This window comes from Hemitrygon akajei, chromosome 9 (assembly GCF_048418815.1).
Source record: "Hemitrygon akajei chromosome 9, sHemAka1.3, whole genome shotgun sequence".
Taxonomy (NCBI): domain Eukaryota; kingdom Metazoa; phylum Chordata; class Chondrichthyes; order Myliobatiformes; family Dasyatidae; genus Hemitrygon; species Hemitrygon akajei.
Genome location: NC_133132.1, coordinates 115422658 through 115442483, shown reverse-complemented (window position 1 = coordinate 115442483; position 19826 = coordinate 115422658). Strand labels below are relative to the sequence as shown.

Genomic DNA, 19826 nt, shown 5'->3' with positions numbered 1-19826 from the left:
AATCTTTGGGGTTCCGTTAATATCATTACACACAAGTGGCTAACATTACACACAAAGACAAACCTTCAATAATTGCTATGTATTCAATTAGTTGGTATTATCATCAATGGGGAAAATAACTATTCAGCCTCAAAAAAATTTTCATGTTTTTTTAAAGATATAAGACTAAATCTACCTGCATTACATTGGATTTATTTATTGCATGTCTCCTTTTGATATACAGTGCCTTGTACTAGTCTTTTGCCAATTCTTCTAGTTTGTCCTTGACTCCGGAAGAATGAATAGCAGGGAGTACTATTATCATATTATCTGGTAACGTGTCTGAATGACTAGTGTACTATCGCACTCAGCTCAATAATAAGCAAATGCTACTCAAGGAATACATCTGCAGCTTGCTGCCACTCATGCTGGACCTCTTACAATTCGCCTACTGACATAACTGATCGACAGGCGACGCAATAGCCAAAGCTTTACACGCCATCCTCACACATATGGAGAAGTGGGATGCTTATGTGAGAATGCTGTTCTTGGACTACAATTTAGCATTCAACACCACAATTCCCTCCAGGATCAGTGACCTCAGCCTTCATCCTGCCTTGTGCAGCTGGATTCTGGACTTCCTGTCAGATCACCAGCAGGTAGTAAGAGTAGGCTCCCTCACCTCTGCCCCTCTTCACAGGTGCCCCTCAGGGATGTGTACAAAGTCCCTTGATTTACTCTCTATATGCCCATGACTGTCGCCACCCACAGCTCCAATCTGCTAATTAAACTTGCTGACGACACGATACTGATTAGCCTAATCTCAAATAATAATGAGGCAGCCTTGAGAGGAAGTCAACACCCTGACACAGTGGTGTCCAGAAAACAACCTCTCCCTCAATGTCGCAAAAACAAAGACAATGACTGTGGACTACAGGAGGAATGGAGACAGGCTAACCCCTATAGACATCAGAAGATCTGGGTTTGAGAGGGTGAACAGTTTTAAGTTCCTCTACAGAAACATCACCGAGGATCTCACATGGTCTGTGCATACTGGCTGTGTGGTGAAAAAGGCACAACAGCATATCTTTCATCTCAGTTGAAGAAGTTTGGTGTGGGCCCCCAAATCCTAATAACTTTGTGTAGGGGCACGATTGAAAGCATCCTGACTGGCTGCTTCACTGCCTCTTATGGGAACTGCACTTGCTTCAATTGCAGGACTCTGCAGAGCGGTGCGACAGACCAGCGCATCTGTAGATGTGAACTTCTCACTATTTGGGACATTTACAAAGACAGGTGTGTAAAAAAGGCCTGAAGGATCATTGGAGACCTGAATCACCCCAACCACAAACTGATCCAGCTGCTATCATCCAGGAATCTGTACCGCAGCATAAAAGCCAGGACCAACAGGCTCCGGGACAGCTTCTTCCACCAGGCCATCAGACTGATTAATTCATGCTGACGCAACTATTTCTATGTTATACATAACATCCTATTGTACATATTATAAATTACTATAATTGAATGGAGACGCAACATAAAGATTTTTACTCATGCATATTGAATCGGTGGACTGGACTGCATTCAGGGATTCATCTTTGAATCTGGATGAGTATGCTGCAGTTGTTACTGACTTCATTAAAATCTGTGTAGACGAGTGTCTGCCTACAAAGACATTCCCAAACCAAAAGCCGTGGATGAACCAGGAAGTACGTCGTTTGCTGAAGACTAGATCTGTGGCATTCAAGTCTGGCAACCCAGACCTATACCAGAAAACAAGGTATGATTTGCGAAGGGCTATTTCAAGGGCGAAGGGACGATTTTAAATGAGGTTGGAGGCGATATCAGATGCATGGCAACTCTGGCAGGGCCTGCAAGACATTACTTCCTCCAAAGCGAAACCCAGCAGTATGAATGGCAGCGATGTTTCACTACCAGATGAACTCAATACCTTCTACGCATGCTTTGAAAAAGAGAACACAACTAGAGCTGTGAAGATCCCTGATACACCTGAAGACACTGTGATCTGTGTCTCAGAAGCCGATGTTAGACTGTCTAAAGAGAGTGAACCCTTGCAAGGCAGAAGCTCCAGATGGAGCACCTGGTAAGGCTCTGAAAACCTGTGCCAACTAACTAGCGGGAATATTCAAGGACATTTTCAAACTCTCATTGCTACGGGCAGAAGCTCCCACTTGCTTCAAAAAGGCAACAATTATACCAGTGCCAAAGAAGAAAAATGTGGGCTGCCTTAATGACTATCACCCAGTTTCACTCACATTGACAGTGATGAAATGCTTTGGGAGGTTGGTCATGACTAGACTGAACTCCTGCCTCAGCAAGGATCTGGACCCATTGCAATTTGCCTACCTTCACAATAGGTCAATGGCAGACGCAACCTCCGTGGCTTTTCACACGGCTTTAGACTACCTAGACAACACGAACACTTGTCAGAATGCTGTTCATCAACTATAGCTCAGCATTTAACACCATCATTCCTACAATCTTGAGTAGTTGCAGAATCTGGGCCTCTGTACCTCCCTCTGTAATTGGATCCTCAACTTCCTAACCGGAAGACCACAGTCTGTGCAGATTGGTGATAACATATCCTCTTCACTGATGATCAACACTGGCGCACCTCAGGGGTGCGTGCTTAGCCCACTGCTTTACTCTCTAGGTACGCATGACTGTGTGGCTAGGCTTAGCTCAAATGCCATCTACAGATTTGCTGATGATACAACTATTGTTGGTAGAATCTCAGGTGGTGACAAGAGGGTGTACAGGAGGGAGATATGTCAACTAGTGGAATGGTGCCGCAGCAACAACCTGGCACTCAATGTCAGTAAGACAAAGGAGCTGATTGTGGCCTTCAGGAAGGGTAAGATGAAGGAACACACACCAATCCTCAGAGGGATCAGAAGTGGATAAAGTGAGCAGCTTCAAGTTCCTGGGTGTCAAGATTAGAGGATCTAACCTGGTCCCAACACATTGATGTAGTCAAAGGCAAGACAGCAACTATACTTTATTAGGAGTTTGAAGCGATTTGGCATGTTAACAAATACACTCAAAAACTTCTATAGTTGTACCGTGGAGAGCATTCTGACAGGCTGCATCACTGTCTGGTATGGAGGGGCTACTACACAGGACCGAAAGAAGCTGCAAAAGGTTGTAAATCTAATCAGCTCCACCTTGGGCACTAGCCTACAAAGTACCCATGACATCTTTAGGGAGCAGTGTCTCAGAAAAGTAGTGTCCATTATTAAAGACCTCCAGCACCCAGGGCATGCCCTTTTCTCACTGTTACCATCAGGTAGGAGATACAGAAGCCTGAAGACACACACTCAGCAATTCAGGAACAGCTTTTTCCCCTCTGCCATCTGATTCTTGAATGGACTTTGAAGCTTTGTACGCTACCTAATTGATTTACTTGTTTATTATTATGTTTTTTTTTCTCTCTTCTAGATTATGTATTGCATTGAATTGCTGCTGTGAAACAAATTTCACATCAGATGCCGGTGATAATAAACCTGATTGAGGGTGTAATAACATCAATTTAATTCAATTTTCCTATTCATGCTCACTAATTTTGTTTATAGATATACATTTCTTAACTCATTTTAAGGGGGCTACGGGGTGAGTCCCTTATGGATAATTCCACAGAAAGACAAACAAATATTTTTCATTCGCCTAGTTGAATACTGTATTATATATTTACTTGCTAACTGGGTAACTTACACAATATAGTACTTAAGACTATAAATAGTCTTCACCATTATTGATGTTAACATGGTTTACAATTTGCGACTTTTATATTCAAACCAAATTGTTTTATTGTATCTCGTCTGTTACGTTAAACTATGGTAGACTTAACCAGGAGAAAGGTTGTTATCCCTAGGGAATGTTATACTTCCGATAACCCTTTTTTTTTAAAAAACTATTTTATTGCGCCTTTCAGAAACAGTGGTGTAATCCAGGAGCCTCTGTGGCCTACAAAGCATTATATATTCACAAGGTTGAACTATTTGGTTGTGTTTTGTTATTCAGTTACTATCTGGGTATAAGCATATAAAGTATTCCAAATTTGGTATTCCTACAATTAGGACCACTACTATCAATACTGCCATTTGTATTACATTTAATGTTATAAAAACAATCTATGTATATGATTGGGGGGAAGAAAATCACATGGAGGACAGATTGGGTAGATCTTGCTCAGTTGCTTTTCTAGGAAAATAGTAAAGATGGGAAGATATGACAGTTCATAAGGCATAGGAGAATTTCTGCTGCTCCATCATTCAATCATGGCTGATTCTTTTTATCCCCCTTCCTCAGTCCCACTCCCTATAACCTTTGATGCTGTGGCCAGTCAAGAACCACCAATCTCTGCTTTAAATACACCCAATGACCTGGTCTCCACAGCTACCTGTGGTAACAAATTCCTCAAATTCACCAGCCTCCAACATCTGTTTTAAATGGACATCCCTCTATCCTGAGGCTGTGCCTTCTTGTCTGAGACTCCCCCATCCTTTCCATATCTGTCTAGGCCTTTCAACATGCGAAAGGTTTCAATGAGATCTCGCTCTCATCCTTCTGAATTCCAAAGTACACACCCAGAGCCGAACATTTCTCATATAACTTTCATTCCAGAAATCATCCTTGTGAACCTCCTCTAAACTCTCTCCAATGCCAGCATCTTTCCTTCAGTAAGACCAAACTGTTGAATAATCTTTGACATAATCTAGCAGAGAAAAAAATAATAAAAATACTTGAAGAGCCTTATAAAGCCTCAGCATCACATCCCTGCCTTTGTATGCTAGACCTCTTGAAAACTAACATTGCATTTGCTTTCCTCACCATCAATTCTACCCACAAGTTAACATTTAGGGTATTCTGCAGAAGGACTCAAGTCGCTTTGCATCTCAGATTTTTGGATTTTCTCTCCATTTATAAAGTAGTCTGTGTTTATCTCTACTACCAAAGTGCATGACAATTGGAACAAGAATTGAGAGAACATGGTCCTTCAAGAAAGCAGGATGGCAAGCGCAATAAATGCTAACGTAACTAATTACCCATTGCTAAAAATATAAAAATCTTGGAATGAAAAGTCACACGACATGTGGAAGTTTGAGGCAAAGTTGACATAATCTCTCATTTCCATGCAGCAGTAAGCAGCAAGGATATCAGGAGCAAGATCAGAATAATGTCAATCAAAACTAGATTCAGAAATAACATGCATATCCCACAAAAAAATTCACACAGAATTAGCCTCTCAATATTTACATTTCATGGAGGTGCATTTCTTCAATCAAGCAAGACAGATGAAATGGTCCTCCATTCCACAGTTAGGTCTTTTTAACAAGCACAAAGACCTAAGGTGAGGTTGAGATTTGTCAGAATGAAAACCTTTAAAGTCAGTTTTGTGGCTCTGCATGCCAAAGCAATCAGAAGATGGGCAAAAACAAGTCAATGGGAAGAACTGCCTTCCATGAAAAAAGAACAAAATGGAAACAATGAATCTCTAACAGTCTTGCATGAGGAAGAGAAGGCTCTGTTAAATTAGGGCCATGAGGTCAAGAAACAAACATCTCGAAGCAAAGTTGGTATGTTTCAGGAAATGTTGGCTTGATCTTCAGTGGTGAGGATTCGTGAGGGTAAGTTACAAAGCGTCTGATTAAGCTGCCTCAAATTTATTTGCCAAATATCATCATGCTTTGAAACAGGTAGCAAAATTGGTGGTAGAGGTGCAAATTGTTGCTAGTGTTAATCAGCAACCTGGAAAATTCTGATTTAATGACCGTGATTTAAAGTTCCTCAATTTCGGACTAGAGAATGCTTACAAAGCTTCATTGACACTGGAAAGAGAAACAAACAAAGCTCTCAGAATGAGGGGAAAGCTATTGAATAGCAAGTACAATCTTCTGGGGGCCTGAACAGCAACAATGCATCAAACAAGTAGCTGCTGTATAAACAGGAAAGTCATATACCATACGTAACAATTCCCAACAAAACTTAATAAAATCAGTGTTAAGATCAACAGAATTATTCACCCAATTTATTTGGCCGCCATCTCCATGAAAGAACTGCAATTAAATAAAGAGGTCAATCTCCATTCAGTTATGTCCAAATTGTTTTATTTAAATCATTCTGCAGCATTTACAGCTGGAACTCTGGGAATTCATATATAACATCTTTGCCTGTTAGTTTCTTGTATACAGCAGAAAATGTATCCACCTGTGGGAAGAGGAAAAAAAAGATGTTTCAAACCCTTCCGTACTTGTTCACAGTACTGCACATTACAGTACAAAAAGTCTCCCAATTATCACCTACTAATATCTAGTAGCTACCACCTTTGAGTGGAAGAAAGTAAAAGGATTAAAATTTAACACCAGTTCTGCAGCAAAAACATCACATTGCAAATGCTCTGGAGTACAAAAATATTGATCTTCAGATCACATTTTACTCTAGAATTAAATCAGTATTTTTCACAATACAGTAACCAACAATTCAATATCAAAGGCTCCCTGTTATTTAGAACATTATAGATTCATTAAGGGAAGTCCACAGGGCAGATGCTGTCTCAAACTGAAATATTTGAGGAAGTGACAAAGATGATTGATGAGGATAGGGCAGGTGAATGCTAACTGTGTGGATTTTAGCATTTTACAAAGTCCTACATGGCTAATGCAAAAGATTGTAAAATGGCTGATTAATCACATGAACATCAAGACAGAGGAACCTTTCTGACAAACTGGCTGATTAGCAAGTTTGCAGACTACACAAAAACTAGAATTGTGGATAATGAGTAAGGTTGTCAAAGGATACAGTAGAATTTAGATCAGTGAGTTTTGTCCCACATTCCAAAGATATACGGGTTAGTAAGTTGTGCGCATGGTGACACTTGAGGGCTGCCTACAGCACATCTTTGGACTGAGTTGTTGATTAACAGAAACGAAGTATTTCACTGCATGCTTCGAAGTACATGTGACAAAGCTAATTTTTATCTTTAGATGGAGTTTAATCTGGACAAGTGAGAGGAGGTATGTTTTGTGAGGTCAAAAGCAGGAGGATGTTGCCTGCGTTAGAAAGCAATTGCTACAAGTTGCACAAGGTTGGATTGTTTTCTCTGGAGCATCAGAGGAAGAGCAGTAACCAGACAGAAGCATACAAACACAAGACTATTAGGCATATATAGGGCAGGTGGTCAGTATTTATCCCAAGGAGAAAATGTCAACCATCAGATACTACAGGATGCTAGATTCAAGGTGAATGGTACAAGTTTGAAGGTGAAGTTAAGTTTTTATTATATAGAGCATTAACTGCCTGGAATGTGCTGCCAGAGTGGTAGTGGAAGCAGACACAATAGCAACATTAAAAATAACATTAAACACAAACAGGAAGGAAAGAAAGGGATACAGACCACGTGCATGTAGATAGAATTAGATTGGCATTATAATTTGGGCAGATATGGTATGGCAAAGGGCCTGCTCCCAAATCCTATGTTAATTTGCGACATTGCTGGGATCCATGGTAATATAAGTATATTTTGCCATGCAAGGGCACACATTAAACTCACTTTATGTTCTACATTGTTCTGTTGTGCCTTGTCCAAGTGGACTTTGATGAGCCTTGTTCCATCCAGTTTCACACGAATTCGTTTGCCCACAATTTCACTAGGGAATACCAGGTCTTCAAGAATTGCATCATGCACTGCAGTCAATGTACGGCTGAAAGTGAACATTAAAGTGTTTAGAACGACTTTATTTTAGATCAGTTTGTATACAAATTTGGCTCATTTGAACAAACTGTTTATTAATGCACAGCATACTGCTCATTAATACAAGAGCTCTGTTGCTTCTTGGTGCAGGCAAAGTGTAATAACAAAGGTATGAGCTCAAACAGATCACTGCACAGATTTTAAAACAAGTTTAAATTCATTGACCCAAGCGTGCAGAAGTTCTATTTTGCAAATTCTAACCATGCCCAATATTGCAAGAGTAATGAATGCAACAAATACAGTTTCTCTGTCTCTATTTGACAGAAATTTCAGTGGATACCCGAGAAGGTCCACCATTTCTACTTACTGCACCTAAAAACTGTAGAAAATAAAATTACTTCAGCTACTGGAATCTAAAACCAATAAATGTGAACTTCACTTTTCCAACTGAAATATTCCTAAACATTGGCACAACTGCTGTCCAAAGTTTTCAAATCTCTGCATACACAAATATTTAAGATGATTTTGAAGACATTATGCAAGATTGGTCAACCACTTCTCTTTCAGCTCTATGCTATTCAAAATGACACCATTAATTTTCTCTTCCCCTATAGTCCCAGGCTGCTACAATCAAGCAGAGGTGCAATCATGAAGATGGCGCTCCAGTAGTTCTATTTTTAGAAACTAGAGACTTCGCATATCACCAAGTACTCTACAAACTTACTCATATGCACTGTTGAAAGTATTCCAGCTGGCTGTATCATTGTCCAGAAGAACAATTTGAACACACAGGAACACAAGCACCTGCTAAGTGTGCACAGGGCAGCATAGTCCATCACAGGCACAGCCCTCCCTAGTTTCTACACGAGTCGCTGCCTCAAGCAGTTGAATCTATTATCAATGATACCCACCATCCAGTTCATACCCTCTTCACTGCTACCAAGTAGTACAGAAGTCTTAAGTCCTACACCACTAAGTTCAGGAACAGCTACTTTCCTTCAACTATCAGATTTTGAACTGAATTACACAACACTATTCCACCTCAGCAATGAAACACCATAGACCACCTTCTTGCAAAACTATAAACTTGTCTCCAATTAATGCATTGTTTCTCTTCTTCACTGGCTTATAGAATTTATTTAGTTATGTATGCTGTCTGAATCTGTTACTGTGATGCTACAGTAAGCAAGTTTTTCCACTGTCCCCAAGCCTCTCAGTACTTGAGAATGACAATAAAATCAACTGTTTAACAATCACAAATAAATAAAATTTCTACAAAAGTTACAAACTAAAATCCTTACTGAAAAGATTTAGTGGAACACTAATTGAATGCAAACCCATGTCAGTGTTTTGTACTATACTGAGACCTAGCGAACTTTCTACCAGGAGGACAAACTTGTCACTCGGCTTGGAGGCCAGCATGCCTTAATGACCCAGAGAGCCATGTTGGCTGAAGTAAGGGTCTTGTGCTTTGATTCTTGGTAGGGTCACACCCATGCCAAACAGGTCAAAGGGTATAGGCCAGATTAAGAGTGGCCCACTAGTCCTCCAGGTTTGGGGGTTCAGCTCAGGACCAACAATCCATCTGATCAAATAAATTGTTATGGAAACAGCAATGAAGAATCCTTCCATACCTGTGTGTGATTGTATTCCTAAGCTTCCACTAGGACTTACATGGCTGACAGTAATGAAAACTATGAGGAAACTACTGGCACAATGAAGGAAACCCTGAACCCAAGACCAAAATAGCTTTTTTGAATGTACAAACCATGTGCAACACTGGTAAGCTAGCACAAATAAATGCAGAAATGCCTAATTACAACCTTCATATTTTGAACATCAATGAAAGCAGATGGACAGGGCCTGGCAGGCTAAAGGCAGCGACTGGTGAAACAGTTTTATACTCAGGAAGGGAAGACTGTCAGCATCATGGTGTAGCTGACATTTTGAAGAAAAGCATTGAGAAGTGCTTACTGAAGTGGAAACCAATGGAAAGCAAGTGAACATCAGTGATCCGATACTGCAGTCCAACTAATGATAGTGACATTGAAGAAAAGGATGTCTTCTATGAACAGCTACAATCAGAGGTAGAGTTAACACTATATTATAGTCATGGGAATCTAAACACTAAAGTGGGAAATAATGCACATTTCACTAGGGTCATGAGCACACATGGATGGGGAATGATGAATAACAATAGTGAAAGACTGGTGGAATTCTGTACCATGAACAATCTGGTCATAGGAAGAACACTTTCCACACACTGAAATCCACAAACTGGCACGGTGCTTACCCAATGAATGTGACAAATACCAGATTGCCCACGTGATGATCAATGATATGTGGAGACAATCCTTGCAGGATGTAAAAATGAAGAGAGGAGCACAGAAAGGAAATGATCACCACCTTGTTGTAGCAGTGATGAAACTCAAGCTAGGAGCACTGCGACCATAACATGTGTACAAAGACCTTTTAACTTTGAGAAGCTTAAGGATACCAGTGCAAGATCTGCCTTCACCATCTCAGAAATTTGAGATCCCTTCCAAAATTATCCAGCTTGTCCAATTTCTATGCTAAATTTACCTGCACACTTGGGGACTCCAATTTGAGCTTTGAAGTCAAGTGTCAGGCAAGGCTGTGTGATGTTGGCAATATTGTTTAATCCAGTGATTGATTGGGTTACAAAGCAGAGACATTAGGTGGACTCTATACTCTACCTGACTTTGTGGATGACCTCATTATTATCACAAACACACCAGCACATGCATGAAAGCATGTACCTTTGATGGATAAATTGGACTAGGAGTCAAATGAGCAACATATGGGGATTAACCGAGTATAGCACCATCGCCATGCTGAAACTGTGCCAGAGCTGAGTTCTGGCCACACTCTTGCATTGAGCAGAATGCTGGAACATGACAAGAGAGCAACCTTGCTGTCATCATTCCTAACCAGTAGGTACTCGTAAATTCCAGTATTTTCTAGCCAATGAAGATCTCCAACCATCTCAACCCTACTCCTTCAGTGTGATCAAGAGGACGTGGCCTTAACCATGAGGAAACGCTGGGAGATGGATTGGGTACGTGATGAGGAGAAGCCAATTCTATCAAGACAGTACTTCACTGGACCCCAAAGGGCAGAGGAAATACGAAATACAAAAAAAAAACTTGGCAACATACTGTAGAGGCAGAAATGAGAACCTTCATTGCTGCCCAAGTGCCAGCGGCGAAACGGGCACTTAAGTAATAACAGCTTTAAATCTTCCACATTAAGCCATAGATGTGGAACAACAAAAGCAAATGTGATTTCACTATACAGTATATACAAAGTCATTTACCTCCTGGGACGCTTCTGCTTATTCTTGTTTCTGCTTTTTCTGGTTGGCTTTGGTAGAATTCTCCTCTGTGTACAGAAACAAATTTCACATTTTAAAACAACACATGAAATACTAAGTATTATAATCAAAGGATCTGTCATATTCAAAAGAATCAGGTTTTACCTGTGCAATGAAGACAACGTGTTTACCACTGAATTTCTTTTCAAGTTCACGCACAAGTCGCACTTGGATCTTTTGAAAGGATTTCAGTTGGGGCACAGGCACAAAGATGATGATTGCCTTTCTGCCACTGCCAACTTCAATTTCCTAAAATGAAAGCAAGGCAGTCCTTAAATAATCTACTTTGTGTTAAGATGCATTCAAAAAATTCAATGTGCATCCTTTTAGAAGACTGGTTACAAACACTTGATCTAAGGAAAACAGGTTTTTCTATTTTCAGAATATACAATCTGCATTTCAAGTAAAACCATTCTAACTAAGCCACTTCACAAGGGCTTCAATCAACAGTGAACACATCCAAAACTATGGCAATTTTCCAAAGACACAGGAGAAACAACTCATCCTAAACAGATGTGAAGTATCATCCATGTGGTACTCCCCATTACAACACTGAGTCGTATCTTTAATGAAATCTATCAGTAATGCATGATGGGCGGGTGATATTCCATATCTCTCACTAGTTCAACCTTTCAGTTACAACTTACCATCCCATCTACTGAGAAGACTAAATTATAGAAACCCAGTAACATTGGAAAAAGTAATGCAACCATCAGACTGCAACCAACTTGCCCAGGCTGGGAAACCAACAACCCAACTTCAAGAATCCATCAGTTATATTAGAGCAATTTGAACAAGCATTTTTGTTACCAAGGGGGAAAAAAAATCACAACTCTTTCTTTCAAGGTGAAACACAAGCTTAGTATAACAAGTTTCATATCAAACCCACAGAACACTTTCAGTTAGAAGGTATGAAGTTTTGACCACCTTACAGACAAGGACATAACAAATTTATCAGGATATTAGGGATCTGTATTCAGATGCAGCACTGATGAAGGGCTTTGAAAGATCAACTAAGACAATTCCCCTATCAGTCCATAGGGCAACTAACCAGAATTGTGTACCTTTTAAAAAGATGTGACGTAGTTCTGTCGGCAGGGATAGTGAACAGGAAAACTACAAATTAAAAAAACTTGCATACTAGAAATTACCATAACTTTGCCCTATAATGGAGGGTATGATTTTTTCTCCACGAGTAAAACACCAACTATAGAGATTGTAGAAAACTCACCTTGGCAGCTGTAATGTTCAATTCCCTTAACTGTGCCTTTAGGTCAGAGTTCATTTCTAGCTCCAAAAGAGCCTAGGGACAGAAGAAAAATCAAAGTTAAATTTCCAATATTTTGGCAAGTCATTAACTACCCAATATAAAAGAAAAGGCATTTTAATTAAAAACACCTCCACATCAACACCACTTCCAGTCATACACAGCCCTGACTTTGGTTAAAAAAGCACCTTCTACCCACATCCAAATCTTGGTCACAAGGTAGGATATTATTTCAAGGAAAGCAGAATATTTTAAGGTAATTTGAGAAAATTCCTTCTGATGCAGGAGTGATTAAACTAGGCACCATTAAAAACATTTGGAACTTACAGCAGTATTCTCAGTTCACATTACCGAGAAAAAAAAATGCTTGGGAAAGAGAACAAACCAGGACTTATAAGAACAGTCTAGGAATGCAAAAGACCTGAGGACAAAAGACTGCAGATGTCAGAATCGGGAGTAAAACAGCTGGAACATCCCATAGGGACAAAGGTTGGGCAACATATCAGGTTCTGAAGCAAGGCCTCAATCTGCAATGCCTGTTTGACGAAAGCCTCGATTAGCAATTCTTTGACCATAGCTATAACCAGTAATGGAGCCAAGCAAATACAGTCCCATCCAAATTAAAGGATACAGGCTCTGTAGCAGGATAACAAGGCCAACCATCTTAAAGACTGCAAATTAAATATAGAACAGAACACAGTGCAGGCACTTCATCCCACAATGTTGCGCCACCTTTTAACCTACTCCCAGATCAATCTAAAAACCCCTCCCTCTCTCATAACCCTCCATTTCTATCATCCATGTGCCCATTCAAGAGTTTCTTAAATGCTCCAAAGGAAGCAAAGGACTTGGCAATGAAACCAAATCCTTGACCTTATTTTTTTTAAATTATACACTATTTAACTAAGCTATATTTAATCAAAGTCCATGAAATATTCATGCTTGAGGGGCAAATCTGATAAATTTTAAGCAAATGGTCCAGGCACCTTTGGAGGAAGCATCCTCTGAGGATTTATATAAAACTCACTCAGAATCTTATGGAGTCTAAATTCTGAGGTGAAGAACAAAATCATATGTCAAAAGCACCAATGGGGAGGGAAACAAAAGGTCAAAAGTGGCAGAACTAATGAGTTTTAAGTTGCAGAAAATAAGAAAGTGGTGAGACCAGAGGTAACGGCTGTGATATGTAAACAATATATTTCTGAAAAACAACAAATTGAAACAAATCTAAAGCCACATCCGTGGAGAAAATAACAAAAAAAAAGCAGTTATGTAAAACTATTCAATTAAATATCAATTCTTAAGGATTAAAATACACCCAGAAGGATTGGTCCTACTCTTGGAACTTATGCTAGGCACTGATGAAATAGAATCAAATGAGAATGGGATATTGAATTGATTGTGATGTGATGTGAAAATGTGATTGTCCACTGAAAAGCAGTGTTCTGCAAACTGAGTACCAAATCTGCCTTCAACCTCACCAATGTTGTCATCACATCATGAACACCAAATGCATTAAATACTGGCATTTCATCTGTTCTGCTTCTCTCCCTCTAATGCTACTTGTCCTGATGAATGTTCACAACATTTCTGTTCTTGTTTCAGATTTCCAGCACCTGCAGTTTTTGTTGCAGATTCTGAAGGCAGATTTCCAGATTGATTGTCAGACCTAACCTATTCAAGGTGTAAATGAGGTGGAATTTCTTTTTTCAACCCGAGTAGGATACTAAGACACTGATCTTATTCAAGGCTGAAATTAGATCTTTTTGGACTGCAGAGAAATCATTAGTTACATGAAAATTGCAGGAACCTGGAATTTAGGTGAGGATCAATTACAGCCTTATTGAATAGCAGACCAAGTGTGTAGGTACGTGATGTACACCTTATATTTTGCACATGACCACTTAATTTCCAGGTCTCCAAAGACACCAAATTTTTCACTGGTTACGTATGCAAGCCAGTTTGTAGCCAACATCTCATTTCCATCACATAACAGATAGAGGCAAATTGTGAACTCTGCAATTAGTCTTCTTGTGGGAATATCCTCCGATATTCTTTCCTCCTGACCAACAAGCACTGCTTCACAAAGCTTTCAGTGACACCCAAAACATGTTTTAACATTTCAGCTCAGCATTCTATATCATCAACCTCTCAAAACTAATAAAACTTCAAACTGGGCTTCTGTAGCTCCCTCTGCAAATGGATCCTTAACAATCCACACAGGTGAATCTCAAGGATGCATGGTCTGCTCTCCACACTCACGACCATGTGGCTAAGCACTATCTACAAATTCACTAACACCATGTGGTAGAATCTCATGGCAGAGGAAATATACAGACATCTGGCTGAGTAGTGCCTCAACAACCATCTTGTACTTAATGTCAGCAAGATCTAGGAGTTGATTGTGAACTTCACAGAAAGGAAAATTCACAACACACCAGTCCTCATTAAGGGGTCAGCAGTACAATGGGTGACAGCTTCAAATTTGTGGGTGTCAACATCTGAAGATCTATTCTGCACCCAAAACCTTTGCCAAAATCACATTAAGCATTAGCAATGAATTATTATGTCTCTCTACTGTAACCAGTTGCTGAGAGGAAAGAAAAACAATTTGAAACAGTCAAACAATAAATTTAGATAAGGTGGGCAAAAATACTTGGGAGTAAAGGTCCTCAAGGATGCCAATAGAGGGAGGTAGGAGTGCTGCATCATTTACACAGCTCAACTTCACTTTTCTGAAGGTAGCTAATGATTACAATCCAGACCCACTCAAAATTATCAGAATTTAAAAATAAGTTGAAGACAGTTAGGTAAGGGGAGCAAAATCTAGGCATTACATGCATTTCATGAACTTGACAAGCATACAACAGAGCTGGACAAAAATTGGAAAACAGTGCAACTTTGGGACTAAGAGATCATCAGGTTTTTTTTTGTTAAACATTGAAGTTAGCCATGCCAAGTTACTGAGTATGGGAAGGGAAGCAAAAGCATATAGTGACAAATCTGTTCACTTGTAAGTTAAAATTGCTTACAAAGAGAAACCATCACCACCGTGTTACAGTTCATAAGTCTGTGAATGATTAAGTCTTTAAGACCATTACCAGAATACTTATAACTTCATTGAAAATTCAACATATGAACGACGATGGACATGCCTACCGACTTACCTGAGAAATGCCAGACTCGAATTCATCTGGCTTTTCGCCATTAGGCTTCACTATCTTGGCGCTGCTGCTAAACATGGCCTATCACTTGAGAGAAAAAAAGTAACAATTAACTACTATTTCGTGCCCATGATCAGCAAATTAGCTAAAGGACAGAATACCGCAGATATACATGCAGTGATGGGAAGAGTGCGAGACAAACAGCGCTTGCAAGTCTGGAACAAAACGTGCTGCAGCAAATCGTGACAACTAGTAGAGCTGCTGTTGGAATTGGCACTACCGCCCCATCACATTAACGGCCTACATACATGGTTCCGGGGCACTTCCCGGGGTCGGTCGCGATAACAGGAGCTGCAAGCCTGACACCCGGTCATGGGCAAGAGCTCCAACCTGCACGCAACAGAACACGGCCCGGAATCGCCAGCTTGAACCCCCAGGGTTAACCCAGCCCGCGCAGCCGCTCACAGCCTCCTCCCCGCCAAGTATTAAACAACCTTTCTCCCCCGTCATAGCCGCCATCCGGCTGCCCGACCACTCGAATCCGAACCATCTCAACCCCATCGCCTGATGCCCGCCACATTGCCGCTGATATCAGGCGAAAAGACGCCACAATTTGACAAAAAGATCGAACCGCCACAAATGCTGACACCAACCTGAGCGAACAGCGGCCGAGGAAGAGGGTCAGGTATCGCGAGACTTGGCTTTAATAGAACACCACTGCTCTCGCGCGGCAAAGCGTCATAGGAAGCGGCCTGTGAGTGTTGCCATGGCAACTACGCGCCGCGCGTCTCTGTTCCTGTCCATCAGTGAGGGGATAAGGAAACAGCTCTTCGTCCGTGTCTTTCGCTCCTGTCGGATATGACCCAGGTTGTAGCACATTGCCAAAATGTCCAGAATAAAGAATCAGATTAAAACACAATAAATTATGCAGATACTGGAAATATTGACCACCACACACAACATTCTGAAGAAACTCTGCAAGCTGGCAGCATCTTTTGAGGGAATAAGCAGGGTGCGTTTCGGGCCGTTTCAGAGGGAATGCACCCTTAAATATTGATTGTGGAAGAATTGATGGGGATCACCTTTGCGTCAGAAGTTGGCTGTTTGAATTTCATGTAAAGTTGAAGGTCAGGATATCGTCGTTGAGTCGAATTTCTAAAGAGAAAGAAGTCATGAGGCAAAAGGTGCCTAACAAGGATTGTAAGACATTCATCTTCAACTGAGAACTTTTGGGAAGATCTAGAGAGGAAGGTGTGTCATCGATTTAATGGGTACAGAAAAACTGGAATAAAGAACCCTAGGTACAATGAAGAACAGAAAGCAGATAGGAAGTAAATAACCTAGGTATAGATCTAAAACAACAAACAATCTGCAAGAGAAACTCTGTGGACCAAGCAGCATCTCTAGGGGGAAAAGCAATTGTCCAATGTTTCACTTGAACTGAGCGTCATAGGAAGTCATTCCTGCCTGTGGCTATCAAACTTTACAACTCCTCCCTCGGAGTGTCAGACACCCTGAGCCAATAGGCTGGTCCTGGACTTATTTCCACTTGGCATGATTTATTTATTATTATTTAATTATTTATTGTTTTATATTGCTATATTTCTACACTATTCTTGGTTGGTGTGACTGGAAGAAACCCAATTTCCCTCGGGATCAATAAAGTATGTCTGTCTGTATCAGGACTGGATGATGAAAAGTCTCGGCTGATACTTTGACTGTTTATTCCCCTCCATAAATACTGCCTGGCTTGTTGAGCTCCTCCAGCAATTTGTATGTGTTAATCAGGACTGTCGATAATCTTTTCTTTCACAGTTGCTGTTCGACCTACTGAGTTCTTCCAAGATTGCTTGTTGCTCCAGATTCTTGCATCAGCAGTCCCCTGTGTCTCCACTGAGTCAAGATCTCCTTAGCTTCTGATAAAATCAGCTAAGCAAACTAATGCCATTAGGCACAGATTGAAAATTCAGAGGAAAATATAATACCAAAATCACAAACAATGTATCTTCCTAATTCTTGGTGATTATGCATGTGTTTTCTAATTTCTTGATAATTTTGTTCTTCAAAGTTTTTAGATTGACAGACTTAAATAGAGCTACACTTTCCCAGAGGTAGTCTTCTACCTCTTGGCACCTCATAATATACTTTACTGAAATAATTTGGATCACATTAAATATAATATTTATACAAGTAAAGTCAATTGATATCAAAGTTATTTAAAACTAACTTTCTATTCATGTTGTCCTCCAAATAACCATATAACAATCACAGCACGGAAACAGGCCATCTCGGCCCTCCTAGTCCATGCCGAACTCTTAATCTCACCTACCCGCACTCAGCCCATAACCCTCCACTCCTTTCCTGTCCATATACCTATATACTGATTTCATTGCTACTCTATCCCTATTTTAAATGTTAGTCGGTTTAATTTGTGTTTTTTATAATTTAGTACTCAACACTATCCACTTCCTAACAATATATTGTGGTTTCTTTGCAGCTTCCATTTGGGCTGCATGTATAAATCTGTGGTTTATGCAAAGCATGAGAGATGTCCTTTACATTTCTTCTTCAGAAACTTTGCTTACTTCAACATAAGAACACAACATTTCCTCAAAACTGTCATGGCACATATATTTGAAGCTGACACCTCTTTGAGGTAATGAACATGGTTTCCACTTCTGCATTAACTCACTACGATTGGCAGACAATCCCAGGGCCTCACAGGCTGAAAATCCTTTCCTAAATATCTCTCCCTTTTTACTTCACTGAAGCTGGCACAAAATCCACTTTTAGCAACGAATTGCGCCTTCTAAGTGTGCCTCTTTGGCTCAATAGCTATTCTTTTCATAAGGCCACAGTCAAACATTTTGGGCATTTTTGTGTTAGAGATGGAATAAATCTGAACCCATCCCAGATCATTATCTGCATTATAATCTCAGTACTTGCTCACAGCTGAAAACCAACAGGGCCTCAGAGCAAACAAGGACCTTGCTGAATGTCATTTCCTGTTTCAGCAGAACTGTTTACTGTAAAACATGGTAGAAAATGTATGTGCGTGTGTGCATGTCTGCACCCATCATGAGCAATGAAGACTACTGACATCCTTGGGTGAGTGTGTTATTTGTGTGTGCAGAGGTGACTGATGAGCCCAATCTGGGCTAGGGAGCACCTCCTGCACATGGGGCAAGTGTGTGAAGATTGTGTAGTTGAGGTGCCTGCTGCTCGTTCTTTCAGCTGTCGTCGTTTACGTTTTGCTTCAGTGTTGCGATTCTTTTCAGCTTTGATGGCACCTCTATTGAGAAGGCTGCACCAGGATGAGCGATTCAAGGCTGCGTGTTCCCAAGAAGTATGATCGAGCTCAAAGGCCTTGAGTGTGTCCTTGAATCATCTTTGCTGACCACCATGAGAGCACTTACCTGTGGTAGAGAAGTACTTCTAGCATAAATGCAGAATTCATCACCATCCAGGAAGAAGAGACCACTCCAGGAGATTTCTGCAATATCACATTTATAACTATTTTCACAGGAGGACACAATTTTATGCTAGATACAGTACGGGGTCATATATTTTCTTAATTCATTCAAGGGCTTTACAGGCTGAGGCAGCATTTAATTGTCCATTCCTAATTGCCCTTGAAAAGGTGGTGGTATACCCACAATGTTATGGAGATGGAGTTACAAATACTTTGTACCAGCAATGGTAAAGGAATGGTGGTATATTTCCAAGTCAGGACAGTGTGTGGCTTTGCCGGCAACTTCCAGGTGGTAGCTTTCCAAGCTGTTGCTTCCTTTGTCCTTTCAGCTGGTAGAGATTAGGGATTTGGAAGGTGCTGTCTAAGGAATTTTGTTAAGTTGTTTCTAGTTGGTGGTTGAGTGAATGAATGGTCATGGATGGGTTGCCTATCACACAGGCTGCTACGTCTTGGCCCAAAATGTTGATTGTTTATTCCTTTTCCTAAATGCTGCCTGACCTGCTGAGTGTGTGTTGCTCTGGATTTCCAGCATCTGAAGGATCTTGGGTGTTTACATTCAGTATAGTGTTGAGCTTTTTGAGTATTGTTGAAGCTGAACTCATCCAGGCAAGTGGAAAGTATTCCATCACACATCTGAATTGAGTCTTGTAGATGCAGGACAGGGTTTGTGGAAATAAGAAGTGAGTTACTCGTCACAGGATTGCTAGTCTCTGACCTTAAAATCAGGTATATTATCACCGGCATGTGTTGTGAAATTTGTTAGCTGTTGTTCTTGTAATGGTGATGATGGTAATCCAGTCTCTGACTGATTCTACCTCAGATAAAGTCATTGAAAGGAT

General features: G+C 40.5%; 1 protein-coding gene across 1 annotated transcript; it reads right to left on the bottom strand.

Moving 5' to 3' along the window:
• Positions 1-6090: 6090 nt before the first annotated feature.
• Positions 6091-16232, bottom strand: rps7 (ribosomal protein S7). The gene is made up of 7 exons (XM_073056826.1): positions 16169-16232; positions 15519-15602; positions 12316-12387; positions 11190-11333; positions 11028-11092; positions 7550-7700; positions 6091-6207 (listed from the first exon to the last, which is right to left on the bottom strand). The coding sequence occupies exons 2-7, from the start codon at positions 15591-15593 to the stop codon at positions 6130-6132; spliced, it is 585 nt and encodes a 194-aa protein (XP_072912927.1). The 5' UTR covers positions 15594-15602; positions 16169-16232; the 3' UTR covers positions 6091-6129.
• Positions 16233-19826: the final 3594 nt, after the last annotated feature.